Source organism: Mustela lutreola, chromosome 1 (assembly GCF_030435805.1).
Source record: "Mustela lutreola isolate mMusLut2 chromosome 1, mMusLut2.pri, whole genome shotgun sequence".
NCBI lineage: Eukaryota > Metazoa > Chordata > Mammalia > Carnivora > Mustelidae > Mustela > Mustela lutreola.
The window spans coordinates 242,421,038-242,434,976 of record NC_081290.1 but is presented as its reverse complement, the minus strand read 5'-3'; the positions used below and the strand labels follow the sequence as shown (position 1 = coordinate 242,434,976).

General features: G+C 46.4%; 1 protein-coding gene across 12 annotated transcripts in view; it reads right to left on the bottom strand.

Moving 5' to 3' along the window:
- Positions 1–13,939, bottom strand: part of MICAL2 (microtubule associated monooxygenase, calponin and LIM domain containing 2) — a 210,769-nt gene that overhangs the window by 150,900 nt on the left and 45,930 nt on the right. For all 12 annotated transcript variants that reach the window (XM_059136366.1, XM_059136355.1, XM_059136373.1 and 9 more), the window contains exon 3: positions 11,111–11,456. In XM_059136366.1, the coding sequence (XP_058992349.1) occupies positions 11,111–11,374 (264 nt within the window). In that variant the 5' untranslated portion in view covers positions 11,375–11,456. The remainder of the gene's footprint in view (positions 1–11,110; positions 11,457–13,939) is intronic.

Genomic DNA, 13,939 nt, shown 5'->3' with positions numbered 1-13,939 from the left:
CAAAAGGAAATTGAGAGACTGACGATTGTGACCACCTAGGTAAGAGATCGCTGCTACCACCAACGTGGGGGAGGTGGGAATGGAGGGCAGGGGATGGGCACGAAGGACACTGCAAGGGAAAGGGAAGCGAAGAAATGGGAAGAGAAGCAGGTGTCAGAAAGAAGCTGGTGAAACTGGTTTATAGGTGCCCAAGGGGCATTCTAAAGACAGCCTCAGGTGTCATGGGGTCATGGGGCTCAAGAAGGTAGTGACTCCAGAGAGTCATCATCATGGGAAGGGACAGAAGAGTGTAGGGAAGATCCCCCCGCCCCCCGAGAAAGCACCCCCAGCAGAAGCAAAAGGAGTCAGACGCAAGCCACCGGAGGATTACCTCACATGCCTATGGAAAAGGAGAAAGAGCATGAAGACGACTTTCTCAAAAAATGAATCAAGAAAGTTGTGTCACATATGCAACAAGAGAGTTTCAAGGAGGAGGAAACTAACTGCTGCAAGTGCTTTAAGTGCTTACGTGTATTTCGCATATAACCTTCATCTCAGCCCTGTCAGATGATAGCTCTTAGTATTCCCACTTCACAGATGAACAGAGACAACATCACAATACTTAGTAAGCAGTCAAAGAGAATACTCAGAATAAAGCCAAATGTTGTCACAACAGGCTACATGGAAGGCCCTTCAGTGATCTGCCTCCTGGCTTCCACCCCTGCCTCCCCTCATACCACTGTCCTCTTTGCTTATCGCAGCCCTGACTTGGCTGCTGCTTCTAACTAGCCACGAGCTTTCCCCCCTCAGGACCTTTGCATTTGCTGTCCGCTCTGAACAACCCTCTCTTTGCCTGGCTGACTGCTTCTCACCTAGAGACCACAGCTTTAAATGACACCTCCCTGACACCCTGCCTGGAATCAACTCCCCTCCCCAGTCTAGCACAACACCCACAACATAAGGCCCTTCTTGGGGTGACATAATAAAATTATGTTTGTGTGTTTCTCTTCTCTCCTAACTAGACGGAAAAGCCTGCAAATGTAGGGGTCTTCTCTGTCCTCATCCTTCTTTCTGGTGTCCAGCATAGAGCCAGGACTTACCAGTCACTCAATGAGGGAGTAAAGGAGTAAATTAATGAACATACTTTTTCTTAGGTAGTGTTAAGTTCTGTGAACATTCCTTCTAAGAAGACTTTCAGTCCGAATGACCAGCTCTACCCGAGTCTGGGCAGCAAAGCTGGTGTTAGCCTTTCCCTCATCTGCTGGTCTATGGTGAAAGCACACCCAATAAATCCCTTACACCTGAGACAGCTGCTCCTCACATTGGAGAGACCGGTCTACCTTCCCTTCCAGTATCACTCAGATTCCACATCCCTTCCACAGTGAAGTTTCGTGTGACTCTCCACTCAAAAGCCTTCCATGGCTTTGTGTCCTCAGAGTGAAAGGCAAAGTCCTCCCAGACGTTTCATGGTCCACACATCCCAGCCCCCACCCTGGACCCTACCTGGTGCCATCCAACCTCTACATTCTTCTTGTTGTTTCCAGAACATACTGAGCACCTTCACTGGTCAGCACCTCTATGATTGCTGCTGTTCCTTTGTCTAGAATTCTTTTCCCTCTAAGAGCCTACATACTCATGTTCTTGTTTTCTTTAGTTCTCTGCTCAAATTATTACTGTCACATAGAAGCCTTCACAGCATATCCTTAAATAAAACCGCAACCCACCTCTCCTTGGAAACCCCCATCTCCTTCACCTTGCTTTCTTCTCTAATTTTCTCCCTAGCACTTATCACTAACACATACACACACACTCTCTCTCTCTCTCTCTCTCTCTCTCTGCTTCCTACTGAGAAGAATGTAAACTTCAAGAGGGCAGGAATTCTGTCTGTTCTCTTTACTGCTGCATCGCTGGTACCTGGCATGTAGTAGACACTCAAAATGATTTCCTTAATGGATTAATAATTGTGGGAAATTTAACTCAGGGATGGCAATTAAAAACAATGAGTAGGTGTAAACAGTCTGGTTGTTATTCAATAGTGGAATGCAGAATTACTATGTGACTCAACAATTCTACTCCTGGGTAGATACCCCGGACAACCAAAAACAGAAGCTCGATGGGTTCACTGTGCCAGTATTCCCAGCAGCCAGAAGTGGAAACAACCCAAGTGTTCATCGATGGATGAATGGACAAACAAAATGTGGTCTCTACACATACAATGTGGAACTATTCGGCCTTCAGGAGGAAGGGAATTCTGACCCATATTACCACATAGAGGAACCCTGAGGACATTATGCAAAGCGAAATAAGCCAGTCATAGAAGGACAGGTATTATAGGGTTCCACTTACATAAGGCCCCTAGAGTAGTCAGAGTCATAAAGGCAGAAAGCAGAATGGTGGTGGCCAGGGGCTGGGCTGGGAAAGAATGGAGAATTCTTGGTTAACGAGTATAGTTTGGGATGTTTCAGTTTGGATGATTAAAAAAAAATGGGGGGGTTGGGGAGCTGGATGGTGTGATGTTGCATAACAATGTAAATGTACATAATGTCACTGAACTGTAGGCTTAAAAGCGGTTACTAGGGTAAATGTTATGTACCTTTCACCATAATTCAGCTATTGGAAAACTTTTAAGTGTATTTGCAATAACATGCATGTCTGAGTCTACTCTCTCAACTGTAAACTTTACGGAATCTGAATACAGATGAAGTATCTGCTTAAAATTTAGCCTTCAAATTGAGATGTGCTCTCAGAGTAAAACACATTTTGAAAGCTAAGTTTAAAAATGTAAACTATTTTATTCCTAACTTTTATACTTTTATTCCTAAAAGTTATTCCTAACTTTTATTACTTTTATAGTAATTACATGTTGAAATGATCATATATTTGATACATCAGGTTAAATAAATTATTAAATCTGACCCAAAAAAAAAGAGACAGAGAAAAAGAAGATCAGATTCTCATACCTGCTACCACACAGCCAAACCTTGAAACACTGCTAAGTAAGACAAGGACCAGATGCAAAACAGCAAATATTACATGATTCCACTCATCTGATATACCTAGAATAGAAGTTTTATAGAGACGGAATGTAGATCAGAGGTTACCAGGGGCAGGAGGTGGGGGGAGTTACTGTTTGGTGGGTACAGGGTTTCTGTCTGGGGTGATGAACAATTTTGGAAATAGAAATGGTGAAATATGGTAAATGTAATTTATGTCACTGAATTGTACACATAAAATGACAAAATCAAAATAGCAAATTTCATATATATCCACAGCTTAAAAAAAAAAAGGCATTAGGAATGGGGGAAAGAACTAAATGCAAGAGATCACTTTCTTAAAGCTAGAGAGAGCAACAAACCACTGTGGAGTAAGGACTGACGTGCTAGCTTCCTGGATTCGGACATAAAGGGAAGTTTCCCAGATTTAGACAGCTCTCTCCTAGAGAAAGATTGCGAGAATGAAAATCTTCCCACTGCTGAACTTCCATGGACAAACGTCTGGTGACAGCTTGCTATCCTGTATTTATATCTCTTAAGACTGTGACACGTAAGAGGAGGTGGGGAGCATGCCAGGTGGCAATAAAACATGGTACATACAGCAGGAGGCACTGAGCAGGCTCTGAAGTTAGAACATATTTGGGTTTTCTTCCCAAGAAGCTGCAGTGAAATTTAAGGTGAACAGCTTTTATGTAATATAAAAGAATGCACGGAAGAATGTATGTCTATACTGTTACATTTACAAATTACTGTATGCTCCTATAACTACGTTAATATAATATACTCCTTGTATCCCTACCCGTGAAACTTGTTATGTAGAGAACTGTGGCCTCCCACCTTTTGTCTTCTGCAAAACTCATTTGCTGAAAGGCAAAGTGAGAAAGGACCAATTGCTTGAACCTGCAGGCATTTGGTTCTCTTGGGCACAGTCTTCTTCCTCTCCCACTCCTTTCACAGGTGTTAATTGCTAAGGAACACCTTATACTCCAAATACCTTCCAAGCATCTGCTTTGGAAGATCTAACCTATGAAAAATACCTACCATTTGTCAGACATTAATCTAAGTCCTGGGGAATCAGCCCAGTATAGACAACAACTCTACCCCCATGGGGTTTTAATGGGGTTTCTGGGAACACTTCTGCCTATATGATAAGGCAATGTTTGTAGCTAGGGGAGTACCTTCTCCCTTCTTCCCATCTTAGAAGCAGATGTGATGACTGGAGCTACAGCAGCCATTTTGCTACTACAAGATGGCAAGTATGATGAAATGCCTAGGGCTGCACTATACAATTTAACAGCTACCAGTCACATGTGGCTATTGAGCATTTGAAATGTGGCTAACCTGAATGGAATTGAGCTGTAAAATATATACAGGATTTTAGGACTTAATAAAAAAATGAATATAAAATATATAAATATTTTTTAATATTGACTATAGGGTGAAATAATAGTGTGGATATATTAAATAAAATATATTACTACAATCAATTTCACCATTTTTGGTACTTTTTAAATGTTGTTATGAGAAAATTTTAAATTACACATGTAGCTTGCATTATATTTCTACTAGACAGCTCTGGCCTAGAGAATCAGCGAATACAGCCAGTGAACCTCTAGCCACTATCTTTCTACTGATATGTGGTTTAAAAATAAGCTAGGTGCTTAAGACCTGGGGATGAGCCAGGCATGTCCCTGTCGCCACAGAGCCCACAGTGACAAAGACACAAAAAACAATCAAGGAGGGATACCAATCAGCAAGATCTCATAGAACTAGAGCTTGGGGTCCCTAGAGGGCACCAAACCCAGACTGAGAATGGAATAAGAGAAGAGGGAGTGGAGAAGAGCTCAGGGGCAGCTCACTGGAGGAAGTGATGCTTGCTTGAACTGAATCACACAGAGAAGGCCAGGAAGGGGCCCCTGTTCAGCACAAGTAGTATACATCCTCCATGGGCTAGGGCTGTAAAAGCTCCCATTATCTGATGATGTTTGAAGAGGAAAGTATAAACTTGTATTTGTTCCCCTTTTAAAGAACATTCATCGTCACTGATAAAGCAAATCTCTGAAGAAAACCACGTATGTGCAACTATTTTTCAACATAAAGTGCTATGCAGATGTTGGGTGTTAATAGCAGTAATGAAGTTGTTGGTGTTGTGGCTGTGATTGTTACAGCAGCCATCCCTGCTTATTGTTACTGGACTGCTTTTCACTCAGTGGCCCTGCCCAAGACCACCCAGCCCAGAGTCCAGGATTCAGGGGGTGTCCATCCCAGCGCCCACTCAGCAAGGCCAAGGAGATCCCAGTAGGCAAAATCCTGCTGTGGTAGCTCCCTTCCAGAGAAGGACTCTTCTCAGTCCTCTTCTGTACTGTCGGTGGGGAGTGTCTTCTGGAAGAACCTCCAGGGAGAAAGCCACAAAGCCCATAATGTTTTCAAGGTGATGCACACTCCCTTTGGATCAGAATCCTCATGACTATCCATCCCACAGATAGGCTTTTATGTGTATACGGAATGTGGGTGAGAAAACGTGCTGCAGCAGTAGTTAAAATGGCAAGAGACTCGGAATGAGCTAAGCAGTTGAACAAATTGTGAGATGGGAAGCCATGAGAATAATAAAAGGGTTGGAGTCCCACATACAAACAATCTCTAAGATAGAGCCGAGTGAAAAAAGCAAGGTGCATAATATGTAAACAAACCATTTTCCAATAAAACAAATCGCAGGGGTTGCACACATCCAGGTACACACACACATGCCCACATGCACACACGTGTAGAGACTTTTAGGAAAAGCAGATAGGGAACATCCCAGGATTGCCTCTAAGGCTGGGACCTGGGGAGATGATACACTTAGCACAGTATATGTTCTCATCCTGCTTGGATTTTTTTTTTTCATCATAAGCATACATTTCTTTTTTTAAAGGAAACTAGTTTTGTTTTTTTTTCCTCAAAAAGACAAAGAAGTTTTTATTTATAACTGTATTTATGAAGTGAACCCCAGGGAGCCTGAATTAACCACTTTTTATGAAGACAGCCAAAAAAGAGAGCTGCTCATCTCAGGGTAATATGTGGGGGCCTGGATTCACTCGAGCTTGCATCTAATGCCCAGTGCACACACTCACAAGCTGAGCTCACCAACTCCATGTGGGACAGTGGTGACAAGTATAGGAATGAACACAAACCTGTCGTAACCTAGGCTGGAAAGCCTGTCCAAAACAGTGACACTGGGAGGCCGTTGCAGGTAAGTGGACAAAGCCAGAGTTCCCCCACAGGAACGCAGATCCCCCAAGACTACCCTCTTGCTCTGTCGGCTCAGCTGCTGCTGACCATATTAGGCAGAGTGGTACTTGACATGCCCCAGGCAGCTTGGGGGAGCCCAGCTCTGAGGGCAGTCGTGGGTGATTTCAGAGGTCGGGAATGTCAGATAGGCTTATCTGGACCAGGAGACAGCAGCCTTGCCTGCCAGCTTGCCCCTCCCTCCCCCCCTCCCTACCTCCTGCTGTGCTGGGTTTAGGACTCCAGAGCCACTGGCTTCATGCTAGGCCCCCCTCAACCCCACTGGGGAGCCCCTGCAGAGGCAGAGGTCATGATGGGCAAGGGTCACGGTGAGGAACAAAAGGTAAGCGGTGACCCTGCTGGATGTTCAAAAAATACAGACATTTCCTCCTCCCAAGATAACCCAACAGTCTTCATGTTAAAGGCGGGCCCCATTCCTGCTGGTGACAAGAGTCCCTGAGTCATTTCCTGCACGCATGTTTTTTATGATGTACAAATGCCTTCTGGTCTTCATTAGGTTATCTGCAATCACTGAGCAACCCCATGGAGGGTGGTAGAAAGAACCCTCAACTGGGAATCTGATCATCCCGAATGGGCCCCCAGGTCCTCTGTTTGACTACTAGACCCTCTCTACACAGCCCGGCCCCAGGAGTCTGTTTTTTCCGGGTCTCCTCCTGCATCCTTCTATTCTGCTCTCCCTGGATCTCACCCTCTCCCCAGTCCTCTCTTCCCACCCACACCTTCATTCCTCTTACACAGCAACACACTCTTCCTGGAATATAGTTGTCCACCTTGTGTGCCCTCCGCTCAGCAAGGCAAACTTCTTCTCATATGCCAAGCTCCAAATCCTACCTTCTCTTCCAGGAAGGATTCCCAGACTGCTCCATTCAGACTCAGTCATTGCTTTTCTCTACTTCTGCAGAACAGAGGATGCAATTATCTCATACACTTAGGATATTAATTAAAACAATGGCTCAGCATTTGCTGATCGCTTATGATGTACTAGGCAGTGTTCTAAATACGTGACAAAGATTGCCTTAGTTAGTGCTCACAGCAACTCTGTGAGAGAGAGACCATTACCATCTTCACTTTACAGAGATGCTGAGGGTCAGCGATTTAGGTAGCCTGCCCCAGGCCACAGAGTTAGTTTGTGGCTGACTGGTACCTAGGCAAGTGCCTGGCACACAGAAGCTGCTCAATAATTATTCACTTCATGAATGGCTAAATAAGTTAATAAATACAGAAATAATGTTTCTGTCTCCTGAGAAGTAGCTCAGAGCCACTTCTCATGTCAGGTGCCTAATAAGGCCCAGAACACTAGAAATGCCTGTTGAATGAACGAACAATAGAATATTGGAGCAAACCCATCAATAGAGTTCAAATCCTGACAAAGCCACCTGTTAGCTTCAGATCAACAGCTTCAGGTCCCTCTATGTCACCTGTCAAATGGAAAGATGATACACAACATCCTCCCAACTTCCTCCTGACATTAGGTACATATAAAATAAATGTAAGGTCTCATGATTTTGTGATGATGGCAATTCCCGTATCAAACGTTATATTGTTTTGTTTGGTTTTTCTTCTGGGCTGTTTTCCCCCAGGAACATTACACAATTAGATGGGACATTTGATCAGTGTACTACCCTGACACAGAGCCAATATTAGTCCTTAAAGAGTTAATTTGGCTTGATCCTTGGTTCACTCTATCCTTAGCAAAACAGGTCACACCCAAGGAAAGAATTACTAAGTGCCTGACAAAACCCGCATAACTAATCGATAATGAACCATGGTCCCAAGTTAGATTATGCAGCTAACACCTAAGCCACTGCTCTAGTGACACTGCAGGTCTTTCCCTCTATTCCCTGGCACCCATCAGAGGCTTTCTTCTCCCAACAGATGCTGGTCAATCTCCCCCAACCACCACTGCCAATATACCTGCACACACACATATATACATACACACACACTCACACTCACTCACTCACTGCTGAGTGAGTGAGCAGCACAGTGCTCAGCACCCGGAAAGCTACTGATAAAAGATTGTGAAATGCTAAAGCCCAGCTCCACTTCCGGTGGTGCTGAGATGTCCACAACAATGGAAAGATGAGGGTTCTGTCTGAATTCCATTTCCTTCTACTCTAACTCTGGCTAGCCAGGGGCTTGCTATGGGCCTGAGACCAGATCCCCCCCGCCACCATGCTATATAGGTTTTAGCATTCATGCTCATCCACGTGCATGCTAAAGCCCAACATTTCTTGTTTGGCTAAAGCTCAGCGTCACCTACTACACCCAAGGATACCTAAACGAGGTGTGTGAGTGAGACAGTGTCTGTTCATGTTAGAAGAGAGGGAGGAGCCACATTCTGTGTTTTGTTTGACTCACAGCAAGGACTACAAGCTCTAGGCTCCCCAAGCCAGCTATTAACTATCCACATGAATCCAATGTGGACAGAGACTATATGATAATCAGAGTGCACATAAACAGTCCCTACAGAGGACACCTGTTATTTCTCCATCTCACACCTCTGTGATCTTGGGAACTTGCTCCTCCCTCATGTCAATCATGCGATGCTTGAAAAGGCTGCCAAAGGCACTAGTCAGTTCTCCTGGTTTGGGCACAATAATTGGTCCAGAGACTGGCCAATCAGAATCCTTCCTTGAGATTTTAATTCAATATTGAGCAGGAAGAGAGTGAGTCTAGCCTTTGGGTCACAGAGCTATAAAGATATGAACTAGAGGCCACCAACATGGAGAGTAACTATTCACAGGAGGGAATAATGGAGCCAACATAGAGCAAAATGTCCAAGACCAAAAAAAAAATGTCCAAGACATAGATGGAAGGAGACAGGCTGGGAAAGGCTGTCGAGACCTTCCTGTTTATACAAGTTAATGATTCCCTTTTTTGTTTAGCTTTGAGCTGGGTTTCTGAAGTGTGCATCTCAAGTGACCTTACACAGTCCAAGCCATACTTAGAGCACATTTTCAAGCCATACTTAGAGCACATTTTCAAATGTGTTCCATGCTCTGGGATCTATGTATTTTTTAGGAGATGGGCCACCACACATGTGAAAGGTCTTTGTTCCTCCTCCCATGAGGCATAAAATTCCTAAGCAAGATGCACTCTCAATTCTGCATCACTAACCACAGATGTTAGTGCCTTCCCTTCATATCTTAGGCACCAGTGGTGACGTGCTGACTACAAGAGTCCGCAAGGACTCTTCTATCTCCACCCATCAAAGCTTGTAAAATAAGGGTGGCCAGACAAGCGAGATAACCGACCAATGGGTGATATTTGAAAAAAAAGCACATCTTCCTGGTGGTCAAGCCTCCATCCAACCCCCATGTGGGCTCACTCCCTTGGCAGATCTGTCTTCGGATTGCTGCATCACCGAGAGAGAGAGCCCTCTCAAAAGCAGATACTGTGGGTGCATGAGGCCATGGCACTTCCTCATAGAATAAGGTCTCTGAAAACCTTCCTGAGAAAACATCTCACAGCCTGGCCACCCGACTTCCATGCGACCTTTTCAAAAGAAAGCTGCCACATGCTGTTACTGAAGAGGGTGACGCTTTAAAAACAAACAGCACACCCCCTCTCCAAGTCTGAAGAGCTTCCCAGTGATCCAGCCGCTGGGAAGTTAGAGCAGTTAGGTGGGGGTCACACTCCTTTCTCTCCTTTCTCTTTAATACTTCCGTCTCCGCTCTGAAGGGCTAACCCCCTTGGCAGGTTATGAGCAGACACTGCCTGGACGGCTGGAGCTCCAGGCTCAAGTTCTGGCCTGGTGGAATGCTCTTCTATGCCCCATAAAGTCAGCGTGCCCCGGGGCTTGGAGGAGCTTTGGCAGCTGTCCCCCAGGGGCAAGGGAAAGCGGCTGTATCCCACGGTACACTTAACAGCTCCTCATCACCAAAACAAAAACACAACAGTCCTGATCGCCATGGAGAGTTCAATCCCCTTCTCTGGGATTGGCACCAACTAAAATTCCAAGGGCTCTGGCTGAGCTACCTCCTGTGAAGTCTAAATACAGCAAGCTCACTTTTAACCTAAACATACAGTCTGGACCATGGCCCAAGGCTGATAGCCCCCAGGGGCCTGCAGGAAAATCTTGACTTCCGGCTGCCCATTAGGCAATGGGCATCGTAGAGAGAGAAGAGATGTCATGTGCTGCTTACTTAGGCCATGTTCATCGAAGCAGCCTATGGTCAAACAGTTGGTGGGGAGGGGGAGTAATCAGCCAGTTGGGGGTTTACTGCAAGTGTGACCCAAGCACAGAAATGTATCCTGGGGAAGAGGGTGGGGGGAAGAAGGGGAAGAGAGAGGGAGGAAAAGGCAGTAAGGACCAAAGACCTATTTCTTAGCCAATAAAAGTCAAGGGGTCTTTCTATAACAGTGGTTCCCAGGAGAACAGAATTTAGGGCATAAGCTCAAGAATCAGACAGACCAAGACTGCCTCCTTGGTGTGTGATCTTGGGCAAGATAACTGACTTCTCAGTTTCCAGAGCTCTCAAATGGCCCAAAGGACCATGGTGGCGTTCACTGAGACCATGCTTACAAAGTGCCTGGCGTGCACTAGAGCAACTAGCTACTAGAAGTAGTAACAGTAACAGTAGGAGGATAAAGACGAGCATGCCTTTCTTCTCTCTACCATGGAGAGGACATAGGGAGAGTAGCTAAGGCCACCAGAGTAGGGCAGAAGGTCCCACACAGGACACACTGTGCTCGTACAGACAAAGGAAACCTTTAACCAAGCAAAATGCTCACACACCCCCACACCTATTAAGAACCTAAGAACGGCAGAATGGCAAGAACTGCCTCACTTCCCAAGCCAACCCGCACGCACCATGCGGGCAAGAAATCCCAGGGTTTTCCCTTACCTTGGTGTTCATACAGGACCTCCCTCGCTTGTACTCCTTGTGAGATCCACGCTTGTCCAGTTTGTACCATAGGGCTTTGGCCTTCCAGGTGGTCACCTTGGACTTGAGCTTGGAATAAAAGTTCCTGTGGTCCAGAGGGTCTAGGTCCAGGTGTCGTGTGAGGATGTTGAAGGCCTGGAGGGTGCCTTTGCACGTGGAAGCCTGGACAAAGTTCTCGAAAACCTGCCCGGCCTGGCTCTGCTTCTCATCTTCATTTTCCCCCATGTTTCAGGAGCTGTGTGGTGCAGTGCAGTGGTATGGAGATGTCAGAGGAAAACACCATCAAGTATCTGGAGATACGTCACACCTGCAAAGATAGGTGGAAAGAGAGGTGAACACCACGGCAACACAGGCAGAGTAGGGGGATGGGCGCTGGGAGGGAAAACCAAAATTCCTTTGGGATATTAAGCATACTAAACATAAATACTTAATGCTAAACATAAACCATCTACAGAAGATATACAGTCATCCCTTCTGACCTGGCAATGCTGTCTTGCTAGCAGTCTTTCTCCCCCTCCAATACCCTACTCCTCTCGCGGGCTGTAAAGAACTACAGATTGCTCAAAGCTATGCCTGGGTTGATGTCAGCATTACCTGGTCAACCTCACTATGAGCCAGATAGTTCAAGAAACAGGAACTAGTAAAGGGCAAGGGACAAAGCAGAGAAGCACACTAGATTTTGTGAGCACCACTGAAAACCTTTAATTCATGGTGCTGTAAATGAGTTGACTGATATTAGTGTATCTAGCCATGTAACAGCACACAAAGCAAAACATTCAAAGCACGTGCCTCCCTAGATTTCGTGGCCTTCCCACCTATCCTTAAACACCAAACTTGGAAGTCTTTCTCCATTAGTTACCAGAGGACAGGTCTTTCCCCTATACAGACAACAAATGGCAACGTCTCGAAACTTCTCTCTATTCCTTGTGTCTGCTGCAAGCACAGCATCCATCTCAGTCAGACAGACAGACACAGACACACGTGGGTCTCCACCCCATGTACCAAAGGAGTCTGTGCTTTGTGAGCCCAAGCTGTGAGCTATTTGGAACAAGTGCTCAGGCCGATGGAAGGAAAAATGCGATGGGTATTCATTCACAACACGAAAATAGCTTGCCTGGGTTTTGGCCATTGGCCTCTCTGCACCACTCTAACCTCAGGCATTTCTTAGGAAAGTCATTCAAGTTTCAAAGGAACAAAAATAAGTTAGGGTCGATTTTCCAAAGCAATAGCTATTTTTCCAGAATCCAAAGCTAGTGCAAAAAGACCAGCCTGGAGGAACTAGGGACGCCCAGCTGTCAGGATGGCTCGAGAGGGTCTGTAAACAAGACGATACAGCATACCAAGCTCCCTCAGACAGAGGCCTGGCAGGAGGAGGTCAGCAAACACAGAGGCAAGGCCCTTGGGCCGGGCAGCTTCCCACTCTCCAGACAGAAACACTATTGTGGGTGCTTTTGGATTGTGGGCTGGCCTTACAATATCAAAAACAGACAATGGTGTTTATTTTCTTCCTCCATCCTTTACTCCTTCATTCGGCAACAGTTACTGGAGCCTAGCAAGAGCCATGCATCACTGTAGGTCCTGGGGATGCAGAGACAGGGCCTTGTGAGGAAGACAGGTGTATAGAGAGTTGATTATAAGACAACAGGCAAGCACTTTAAAAAGATGAACATGGTGCATGGAAGCCAGATAAGGAGGGGTCTACAGAGCCTAGAGGTATCCAGAGGAGCCACAGGGCGGTGGGGGGGGGGGGGGGGGGGATACTCAAATACTACAATTTTAGGAAGAAGGTGACTTTCATTAGGAGACCAGGGAATGAAGTTCTTAGGCAAAAGAAATGCCACACTGGTGCAAGTCTGGAAAGAGCCAGGACAGCTGCAGAATGACAGCAAGTTCAAGGCATCTGGAGGTTCCAAACTCAACACAAGGGGTGATGGGCGCTTCCAGGGCAGATTGTGGAGGGGACCTGGCTTCTCCTGTGGGCTGCGGGGTTCAGGAGACAGAGCAGCGGGTCAAGAGGAATCTCTGGGCAGAGGCGGCGGGGATGCATAGGAGAGGGAGGCGGCTGTAAACAGAGCTGCCAGGAGATCCCTTAGAGAGCCCTGGGAGAGAGCAGCACACACACACACACAGGGACGCTAGACAGCAGCCCCGATGTATCACCTGCAGGAGCGGCCGGCAGACACCCAGATGCTGCTGGCCGAGGGGGCACCAGCCACAGTGTGGGACCCCTCCCCTCCTCTCCTCCGCCCCATGAGCCTCTAGTGTGCCTGGCACTGAGTTCGGCTGAAAGCACATTCTCTGCTCCAGCTAAGTTCTACTCTTAGCCAGGCCTCTGTCCTCCAGGGGCACTGACCTGGCAGCTCTGTTCCCTGCAACTCAGCAAAGTAAACACATGAAGAGAGCTGGGCCTGTGCTTTGCTAGGTGCTGATGAGACGTGGATTCCCTCCCAGAGGCTCTCTGGGCTCCTTAAATGTCTGCAATGCTCACTACGGCATCGCTCACGTTACCACTGCCTCCTACTGTTTCGGCTCTCCCCCACGTACAAGACTTGCCACCCAGAGAGCATAAACGGAGAGCAAGACTCATTCGCTTTTCAGAGCAAAGGACCATCCTCGGTCTCTATCTTTGGAACCACTGTGTGCCTAGCACCGAACAAAGGATGCAGCTGCTGACGGAGATCCACAACTACTTGAATTCTATGGCTATCCTGTGGTCCTTTCTGGGGACAGGCTGGTGGTGCAGAGAAAGCCACAGGTTTCAGGGTCATTGGAGCCCAAGTCCAAAGCTCA